Source organism: Stegastes partitus, unplaced genomic scaffold, assembly GCF_000690725.1.
Source record: "Stegastes partitus isolate 25-593 unplaced genomic scaffold, Stegastes_partitus-1.0.2 Scaffold597, whole genome shotgun sequence".
Classification (NCBI taxonomy): Eukaryota; Metazoa; Chordata; class Actinopteri; family Pomacentridae; genus Stegastes; species Stegastes partitus.
The window spans coordinates 351,465-362,640 of NW_007578328.1; the positions used below are offsets into that span (position 1 = coordinate 351,465).

Genomic DNA, 11,176 nt, shown 5'->3' on the forward strand with positions numbered 1-11,176 from the left:
TGTATAGATAATGGATGGATGGATGCCTTCCACACCGTATGGACATGTTAACGAGGTAAAAGAAACACAAACTTGATTTCCACCAGAGGGAGCCTTCTCATCAGTATATTTATTAGCTGAACAAGCTCATCTGTTTTGTTGTTGTGTTGCATTAATGTAATATTGATTAGACTGCAGTGCAAACTATCAGTTCCCTCCTGATAAATGGTGTCAGTACAGAGCTTGATAAGTGATGTGCAGCAGAATCAGAAAAAAAGACCCTGCACACCAATGAAATATTTGTGAAACCAGTTCTGGTTCCAAAAATCTAACCTTCTCAGTTAACGTACAGCGGGTTTATCACGCTGCCACATAGCTCCTAACTCTTCATAACTCCGTTTCAGCGGTCTGCCTACCTATTTCGGTGTCCTGTCCAAAGATGAGCGACGACATGAGGTTTCCCCACACGGCAGACGACTGAAAGATGAAAAAGAAGATGCCGAAGTATTGGTTGATCACATCAGCGCCCTTTTTGCCTTCCTTGGCAGCCTGAGCGTTCCCGGAGATGGTCAGAAGGGTGCATTTAGCCGACCACAGAGGAGAGCCTCCCAAACCCAGGATCACTGAGGTAGGGATGAGGGTGTACCTGTGTGACAGAATTCATCATCTTATCATCTGCTTTTACATTTGCTGCTGTTGTGTTCCTTGGGATCAGGTAAAGAAATGTTAGTCATCACTTCACCTTCATTGAGGATTTAGCCTTGTTAGCTATAAGACTGACATGACTGCAATATATCTCAATTACTATTCGAAAGCAGGAGGAGGATTAAGTTTTGTACAGACATCAACAGAGCTGCAACAAATAATCAAGAAATCAATTAGTTGTCAACTACTTAATTAGCTAATTAACCATTTTAAAGGGAAAAAAAAGCACTAAATGTCCACCTTCATGACAGCAAACTAAATATCTTTAAGTTGTGGATAAAACAAGACATCTGAAGACGTCATCTTGAGCATTAGGAAATGCAGATTGACATTTTTAAAAAATAATTTTCTGACATTTTTTAGACCAAACAACTGATCAGTTAATCAAGAAAATAACAGACAGATTGACTGTAAAAATAATAGATACAAATGATGAAAACTGATATCAGTTCTATCCTTTGGTTTCTGATTTGGTGCTTTGAGCTAAATGGACAGTTTCACAGAGCCGCTAGGACACTTGTGGTAACTTAAAGAGCCTGTATCATCCACATTTGCAGGTTTTTAAATTCTATTTTGGTGTCTACTACATCATATTTACATGCTTCAATGTTCAAAAAACACATGATTTGTCTGGTATTGTACATTACTGCAGCACCTGTTTTAGCTCCTGTCTCTTAAAGGAACTGTCCTGAAAACCACAGTTTGCTGTGATTGGTCAGTTGGACCAAAGTAGGCGAGGCGCCGTTTGTTCTGTAAGCCCTCATCTGTGACTACAGGCAGAGAGACGGAGCCCTAACAGAAGCAGCTCTAGCAAAGAAAAGATGGCAGCTACCTATTGTTTGTCTGTGTGTGTGTCAAAGTGCCGGGCAGACATCATGCAACTGTGTTACATGGGAGCAAAGGGTTAGGTCTTCTGACTGATGCAGAAACTGCAAATCATTGAGATAACAATTTAAAAAATTAAAAAAAAAAAAACATTTTTGACAACTGTTTCTGAGTTGCTGCCATATTTATTTTAATAATCTAGACATTTTCTAGTGACCATTTACTTTAAAAGTATATCATCCTACACAGTCAGTAGTTTATCCTCTGTATTAGATTTTTAAGTCTATTCCAATGTAAGATACAGATATGTCTTTTATATTTATTTTGTGCTGAAATTGTGTATCCAGCATGTTGAATTTGTTTTCAAACATAAGCATCGCCCACAAACAGGGCTGAAAATATCAAAAATGCCTAACAATAGTCAAATAATCTTTAACAAACAAGCCTTATTGTTGGATTGTATTGACTGATTACCATCCTGGGTAGAGGTTTCCAAATGAGTAGGACACGTAGCAGGCCATGCCAACAACAATAGTCCATTTACAGCCCAGATTTTTGATCATGATGGGAGGCAGGAACATGGAGGAGATGATGATGGAGGCGTAGATGACGCTCAGAGACGCCACGCCCATCCCCTGCTCTGCATTCAGGCTGCTCTGCACAGAGGAGAGCCACGAGTCCGTTAGAACACAGTGGGTTGTTTTAGGCAAAGATAGTTCTCTTGAAATTACATCAGGAGAAGAAAAAAAAAAAGCACCAATTTGAAACATATAATCGCTACAATCAGTTAATGCTGCATCAGAAAGTGACAACAAAGGTGAGGAGTTGTGTAATTTAGAGCATTTTAAGTCATGCACATATTTTAAAATTTGGATAAAAGCATGTATTTGTGCATAATAGACCAGTTCAGTTTCATAAAATTCAATAGAAATTCCTTGTATCTCATCCAGTTTATCTCAGCTTGGAGACTTCAATCTGCAGGTTGTAGTTTCTAACAGAAACACTGATACATAAGGGGAGGTGTAGGACCCAGCCATCAGTAGTCTCTTGTGAGTTACAATCCTGAATCATAGACACAATTTTTATTTATTTTCTGAAGTTTTAATCAGCCTCTAAGTTATAACAAATGTTTTAGTACTAATTAGAATTCAGTCATTTGCAAAGAAATTGGGTTACACCTAAATTTAATTTTTAAAATGCAGCACTTCAGAAGTTTATCAGTGTAACACTTTTCAAAAACCCTTTGTTTTCACAAACTACAAAGAACTAGAGTCCTACAGTGTTGTGAATTTTTTGAAAAGACTCGATAAAAGTAAAAAGTCATCAGTCAAAATGATTTAACTTGATAAATCAAAGAACCCGTGCAGGAAAGCAGAACACTCAAACTGAAAAGCAAAGCTGTGAAGCATCTTATGGACTATTGGAGTCTGTTTGTGGACTTTAAATGCACAGCTAAAGTGAATAAAACNATCTTGAACATGACTTGGAGAAACCACACCTGACGACACTTGCTCTACGCTACCGGACGGTTTACAAACAGAGGTGCACTCACGGTTGCCGGTCCCATCAACGGCGCTCTGCGTTGCCCCCTCCCCCGCAGACCTGGCAAGTATTGGCACAGCAGATGTGGACTGAAGATCCAAGGCTGCCTCCACCTGCCAAACAAAACATTCAATCAACTGCATATCAAACACATGTAAATACACATATACGCAAAATTATAACAAACAAGGAATGTAATTGACAATAACGAGCATATTCAACTTATGTTCATACTTAACATGTACTATTTTAAAAATTTAAAAAAAGTTTACAAACCTCCTGTGTCACAGACACCTTCTTTGTAGCACAGCTAGGTGATCTCCGGGAACACACCTGCACACCACTTGGACACACCTCCACCTACAAAGACATTCCATACACTCTGTTTACAATTCAGTCCTAGAAACTGTCCCCAGCAGTATGAAACCACATTCACACCTCGCCACAAAGACCCTAACGAACCCCATTGTGACAGGGGGAGCACTAATGACTTGCATAACAATGGGGGAGACCAACACACTCCCAGTTGAAACCAAAACTCAAGTGTTAAGGGCTCCTTAACAATAACAATATCTGGAACTCCTAACTAGTCTGTCACAAATAATGAAACCTCTGGATGAGAGATAAAACTTTTACAACAAACTTAAACAAGTCCAATAAGTACAATTAAACTTCAAGAATAACTATGACATGCAAATCTGAAAATCTGCACACACTTTCTTACACACATACACAATTAATCACACAAAAAGGATGTATTTTACAATATTGTCCACAAAGACATGCCGTCCATTGTTTTCAATGAACTGTAATAAAAATCATATAATTAAAGTTAGCAATCCCATTAAAACGAAACTGTACCAACCTCATGTGTCACAGACACGGTCGCTGCACTGCTAGGTGACCTCCGGGAACACACCTGCACACCTCTTGGAGCAGCCTCCACCTACAAAGACATTTCATCCACAGTCAACACAAACAACCATGTACACTTTGATTGTTTTACAGTTATACACTTATAACAAAAGTTATCAAACATTATTGGTCCCTTGATACTTTATACTGTGCACCAAAAAACCTCACTGCCTTGAATATTACATTGATAAAATGACTCACCTTCTGCTGCAGTCGGCTCCTCTTGGAGGCACCAACCCTCTTCTTGCGTTCCACACATGGTTTCTACAAAAACAATAAACAATACTGTTCTTATTGCCATATTTGGGCAACATGATATCATAGACAAGAAGACAGCTACAATATGCAAATACAATACCTTTCTGCCTTTTGGAACGGTTGTGCTGACTGGAAGGATGGTAGGAACATCCTCCACCACATGCAACAAGGGACCAAATCTGCCAGAAGATTGCGGAATGGAACACTCCCCCAACTCCACCTATGAAAGACACATGAAGAAACACAATGCTTACAATTTTTTCTGTTGACAGCAAACCATATATTTATAATCAATATGGGTCTTTCAATGTTGAAAATGTAACATAATATCATAATAACACACCTGTTGCTGAGCCTGCTTCCTTTTGGAAACCACACCACAAGATGGCTGCCGTTCCTCTGCCTGATGTCTCTGTAACCAAGCAGGAAACTATGTGTTAAAAATAGCTCCCCCTTAGCAATTACTACACAAAGTTGTTCAAGACAAAGCACTTTCAAATATTCATCACCACTAAATGAGACAGAACTATCTTTTACCTTCTGGCCACGTGTAACAAGTGTCCACTCAAAGGGGTTGACTGGTGGACATGGTTTGGTGACCTCTCCCTTCACAACCACTCTTGGCAAGGATCTGCGCTGTGATGCCCTGCGTGGGGTCTGGGGCTTTGGGGCTGGTGGCTGGAGTACCTAAAAAAATATTGATATAGATTTTTATTTCTCATATTTAAACAACATAATTACAAAATGCTTCATGTATGGGAAAGGTATATTCATATACTTTGCATGTCTAAACAGCATACATATGCATGACCATGGACAAAATACAAGCACACAAACAAATAAACTATGCAAAAATCTAATCAATAGTCACAACTTACCATGTAAGAAGCCATCCACAGCAACTGTGCCAGGATAGGCATCCCCACAGTGTCCGACAGGTGGACCTTCAGAAATAACAGCAACACATATAATTAACTTCATTTTCCTGCCATTGTTATACAGGCCATATGCTTTTCAATGTACAATTTCCCATTTGCCACAATACAACATCATGTTATACTTACACCATCCCTGCACCACAGCTCCAAGTTCTTCAATGGAAAATACTCCACAACAGAGAAGTACTTCACACCTGCAAAGTACAAACAAGCCATTATGAAATGCAGACATATACATCTTCCACTGTATGTTTGCTCAAGTAAACATCATACAAATTACTACTCCATGTTTTGGCTACAGTTACACAACACTCTATACAGCTATGTGTATGTCTCTAGCGACTACTATTGTACATACCCATGCTTGCAGCAACACGATGGTACTCCTGACGAAGGTGTTGTTGGAAGCTCAGGTCAATGTTCAGACGCGGAGTAAAGTCTGTCACAACCACCTGTAAAACACCATTTCTGATCATTCAAACACTGCCCACATCAACCATATACATTATTCTACAGTTATTATACCTTGCAAACAAATGGCTATCACAAAAACACATGCACAACCAATTTTCAACTATGCTTACGTTGGTATGCTGGCTGCAGACACTAGCAAGAAGCTTGCTGAAATCTGCCCCCGCCTCCTGGATGGTGCTGCTGGAAGTCAGGTTGTTGCTGGGGGCCTGCAGAAGGACGGCGTCTGGCTTCCTTGGTAGCACGGCACTCAGGAACTCTGCCCGCAGCTCAGCAGCAGCGGCCCCCGGCGTGGACATGACACCAAAGGACAAGCCTCCCTCTGGCATCGCCACAATCCCATCAGCAATGCTTCGCAGATGGGATGCGCCAACTAGAAGAACAAACTGTAAAGACAGCATTTGTTAATCAGCAAATCATAATACTAGCATTTTGCTATTATGTGCAACTGCTCTACAAGTATAATACCTTCTTGTTAGGCACCTCTGCTGGAATGACCAACTTGTGGCTACGTCCAGTCACGAGTGAAGTTGGCCATCTGCGCACAGCATGTCGGTAACCAGTACCTCTGCCTATCAGACAAGCAAAAAACAACAAAGCATTGAACATCCTTTTTTTTTTTTACAAATTCAACCATGTTAATTTATGTGCACATAGATGCATGTAAATCACATGATAGCTACAGAGCATAAGAATACAACTCTTACAAATGTAAAATACAATTAATTTACAATCAGGCTACTTACATGCATGACTGCCAATGGCAAGCTGCTGGGGTTCAACATTCAGAGTATGTTGCGTCTCCAGCCTCCTCCTGACAGCCTGGGAACGGCGGTAGGACTTGCCACGAGGCATCTATAAAATCATAAACACAACATCTTTCATCATTACATGACAAGACAGTTTTACCATTTCACAATTTCACACATACAAATTCAGTTCTACTATCACTAAACAAAAAGGTCATTAGTTCATCCACTCTACTCCTAAAAACACATCATCATTTTCATCACTACACAAATACTGCTAAATGAATAACTCACCTGGAATCAAATAAAACTGGTGCAAACAGAAAAATAGCAGAAAAAGGACAACAGGTATCCTTACATCCACTAAACACACAAATCCTCACAAGTAAGAAACTATAACAGTCTCAGGTCTGTGATGATTGTGTGGAGCCTCTCGGAGAATTTACCAAAAGACAAGGCCACTGTGCCTCACCTGGGTACTTATCAGGGCTGTTCAAACAGGTCCACCAATCAGAAACATCGGAACGGAATGTGGGCGGAGTTACACTTGATTCAAAGAAAAATGACCAGAAACACAAGTCTGCATGGACACATAACTTTACTCAGTAACTTTTCCATCAGTTAGCTTCTGATTTCATTAGTATTTACTTTTTTCATGTGATTCATGTATAACTGTTTACCCACCATAACGCAGTTCATTTATATCCAAAATAAAATGACTCAATATTCACTGCTCGACAGCCAAGCCTTTCACACACTGTCCGGCAATCACAGGCTCATTAGCATCCATCCCCATCCTCCATCCCCCTCCTTGAAAAAACAACACTTTTGTTACCTGGTAAAACTAAAACACTAGCTTGCCATTCTAGCTATGTTTCCCATACACAACTTCACTTTCTAAAATTTCCCCACACAAAAATACAATATATGTGTGTTCCGCACAAAACTTTCCATGTCAATGTCATGTTTACACCACATTTATTTAAATGAACCTACATTTATTGTCATAACACACCATTACCAAAAATGCCTTAAACACACACAGCTTCACCATTTCTGTATTAACATTGCTGCATGTAAAGCTGTGTGCTGCTGCTCTGTTTGCAAAAATATCATCACTATAGATTCAAACACGTATGTATACACTGTACTTGATAACACAGAGATCAGTACTTTAATTTTACAACATAAAACATTTTAATTTCATTCATTAATTTCTTGCATACTAACTTTAAAACAAGATGTGCAAAACTCTGACCCAAACTGATACCAGATTACATGACTCCTTACAACTCACCTTGAATTTACCGAGAACACAAGAGTCCACAAAACAGCAAACCACATATCCTGTTAACATTCATTTTGTCCTTCATTTTTTTTAAAGATATATTTTTGGGCCTTTTTCCACCTTTAATGACAGTTGACAGTGAAAATACACAGACAAACATGGGTAAAAGCTAAGGGAACAACATGCAAAAACACCTCTCCCCAACCAGATGAAACCACATTCACACAGGGGGAGCACTGACAACTCGCATAATGAGTGGGAAGGGCAACAAACCCCCAGTTGAAACAAAAGCTCAGGTGTTAATGGTTCCTTAACAATATCAGGATCTGACACTCCCAACTACTCAGTCAGAAAAGATGAAGCTTCTTGACTGAGACATCTTGAAGTAACTGACGCAAGTTCAGTTGCTACAATTAATCTACAAGAGTAACATGCAGCAAATCAGCTGCTGGCCACATTCATACCATGGCTGCTGCATCAGGACTATAACCTCTGTACATAGGTCACCTCTCCAACCTGTTCAGCTATCCACACGAGCAATCCTGGTTACATTTAAACAACTAACATCCATTCACAGCCACATTAAATGTATATTCTATATACAGGTCCATGTCACATGACCAAACACCCACAAAAACCAGAATACTCACAATATATCCTGTAGTAATTATTCTACAACTCTGACATACAGCAGAACAAAGCTTAAACAATCCTGTACACAGTCCCAAACTAGTTTACTGATATTCAATTGTATAAGCTCAACAGTCACATAGCCACATTCCATTTACATCCAAATGCCTCATTCAACATCATCACCCTGCATTCACGCCTTTCAGGCGCTGTCCTCCAATCACACTCTAATTAGCATCCAGCCCCATTAAACAATGGTGAGACACTCCTCTGGCAAATGCTCCCCACCATTAAACAATGCTGGGACATTCCCCTGGCAAATGCCCCATCTTCACAGCTGTACACATGACCATTGTGATGTAGAAATACATGTCTTACCATGCACATGCCCCTTCTTGGAAAAACAACACCTTTGTTACCCGTTGAAACTAAAACACTACTTTGCCATCATAGCTATGTTTCACATTAACAACTTCACTTTGTAAAAGTTGCACACACAAACTACAATATATGTGTGTTCCTAACAACACTTATAGCTCCATGTCATCTTTACACCACATTTATTGAAATGAAATCTACACTTATTGTCGTTATACATTTAACAAAATAATGGCTTAAGCCACACAGCTTCACCATTTCTGTATTAACATTGCTGCTGTAGAGCTGTGTGCTGCAGCTCTTATTGCAAATGATCATCACTATTGATTCAAACATGTATAGATACACGCTGTACATGATAACACAGAGATCTGTACTTTAATTGTACAACACTAAAACTCTTACTTTCATTCAGTCATTACCTGCATGCTGATTTTGATGTTCAGTGATGTATGCTTGACAGTCACATGGCCACATTCCATTTACATCCAAAAGCCCCACTTAAACATCATCACCCTGCAGTCAAACCTTTCAGAAATTATCCTCCACTCACATTCTAATTAGCATCCATCCCCATTAGACAATGCTTTGCAAAAGTCTGACAACATGGAAATGCTAACCCTTGAAATTGGTCAAAACACTAACAAACACCATAATACAAGACATGATAAATAACTGCCCCGTATGAGCTCCAATCAGCCTAAATCTTTACACAAACACTCCAACTCTCAACCACAGTGCGTTTTCACCACAGCCAACATGCACGCCGCCGCACCTCGCCACCAAACAGGAAGGGGCTCGTAACGAGCCCGCACATGCTCCAATCTGCCTCAAACTCAACAATCCAAATCAGAGCCCCGACCAGAACACGTTTGCGCCACACCCCAACGTGCGCACAGCTGACAAGCATATTTTGATAATGTTGCCTGACTTTTGGCCATTTTTGACCATTTTCACAATCTATCTCCTCCTACAGGGAAGGTCGTACACACCTGAAATTTGGCCAGCACAAACTACAGGAGGTGGTGATTACACGTTAGTAAAACGGTCCGCACAAGTGTGANTAATTGCTTTCATTCTGTTTGATTTCCATTCGTTAACAATTCTTTAAAACCCTTCTGTAATGTTATATTTATATGTGCTTAGTGTCCTCTGTTAACAAATATGTAAAACTTAAAAAAAAACACAAGTCTGAGAAGTAAAACTTAGCCTATTCTTATTAACTTATATGTTAAAATGAGACACATTTTATGGTCTGTTCTCTGGTCATGGGCGAAGTTATGAAAATCTCTTATTTGGTTAAATTTGCATGTTTAAAGGACTGTTAATCTTTAGCATGAAGGAAAGAAAAAGTTGCCCAAATCACACACACACACACACACACACACACAAACTATACCATATCCTGTTCAATCCGTTTACTGAACAACAAAGTGCAGTTCTTGTGTGCAATCAGTGCACCTACCTGTAAACTCTGCAGGCCTCCATAGGCCGTGAACAGAGACAGAAACCCAATAGAGACCACCAACACATTCTTGAAGTTGCGGCTGATCATGGTTGCCTTCTCAACAACAGTCAAAAAGGAAAAACAAAACTCCACAGATCCTTAATGTTTACTAAGAAAAAAAAAAGTATATGATGACAGTGATCCTTTTGAATGGAGCTGGTTTTTGGACGCAGCTCCAGAGTCAAGTCAGAGGAGACTCTTCTCTGCTGGAAACGCTTGTGTCTGATAAACTCATGGACTGGAACCAGCTGAGAACAAAGTCCAACACTCACTCCAGCAAGGCTGAGTTTTTACTGAGTATTACTCTTATCAGCAGGCCTCTAAATTTCACGTAATCCACACATTTACAGTAGTGGACCTCCTTCTGCTCCCTCCCTGCTCTGAATCATTAACCCTGGAGGTCCGCCTTTTACGCCGCGCTCATGTGATCATGTGACTTTTTTTTTTTTTTTAACACCGCAGAAAAAAAACCCAGCTCACGTATAGAAATGCTGTCAACTTCCCTCGAAAGTGCAGACTTTAAACTCTCTCCCAGTTTTTGTTCCATGTCTATAGACCGCGTAAAACCGGAGATATGATGTTATGAATGTGCGTGGGAGAAAAAAAAAACGTGCGTAAAATGTAAATATGCGCTGTAGGTGCGGCATTTCTGTCAACATCTCCGTCACTTTTTTTTTTTTTTTTTCCCCAAAGTGAAAGTGAAATAAAATCCCTAAAAGTGCAGCTTCTAATGTGTTTGTCTCCCTTGTTCTGAACAGTAACTTTATTCAGGAGTGGCATCAGTAAAAAGACCCCCGAAGAATAAAAAAAACACCTGCTCTGTACAGTCATCCTCAAATATATTCATACCCTCCCATTAAAGAAGGAGCAAAACAGGTGTCACTGAAATAAGCTGAAATTGACTAAAGTAGTAACAGAAAAAATGTAATGAAAATCATGACATTGCTTTTGAATTGTGGTTCAACAAAAATATTAAAAAAAAAAAAAAAAA

The 11,176-nt window shown here is 39.6% G+C and overlaps 1 protein-coding gene across 1 annotated transcript in view; it reads right to left on the reverse strand.

Annotated features, from left to right (window-relative positions):
• Positions 1–10,233, reverse strand: part of unc93a (unc-93 homolog A) — a 22,583-nt gene extending 12,350 nt beyond the window's left edge. Inside the window, exons 1-3 of the mRNA XM_008289180.1 lie at positions 10,144–10,233; positions 1,984–2,165; positions 396–625 (exon numbers count right to left, since the gene is read on the reverse strand). Of these exons, the coding sequence (XP_008287402.1) occupies positions 396–625; positions 1,984–2,165; positions 10,144–10,233 (502 nt within the window). The remainder of the gene's footprint in view (positions 1–395; positions 626–1,983; positions 2,166–10,143) is intronic.
• Between the last annotated feature and the right edge of the window lie 943 nt (positions 10,234–11,176).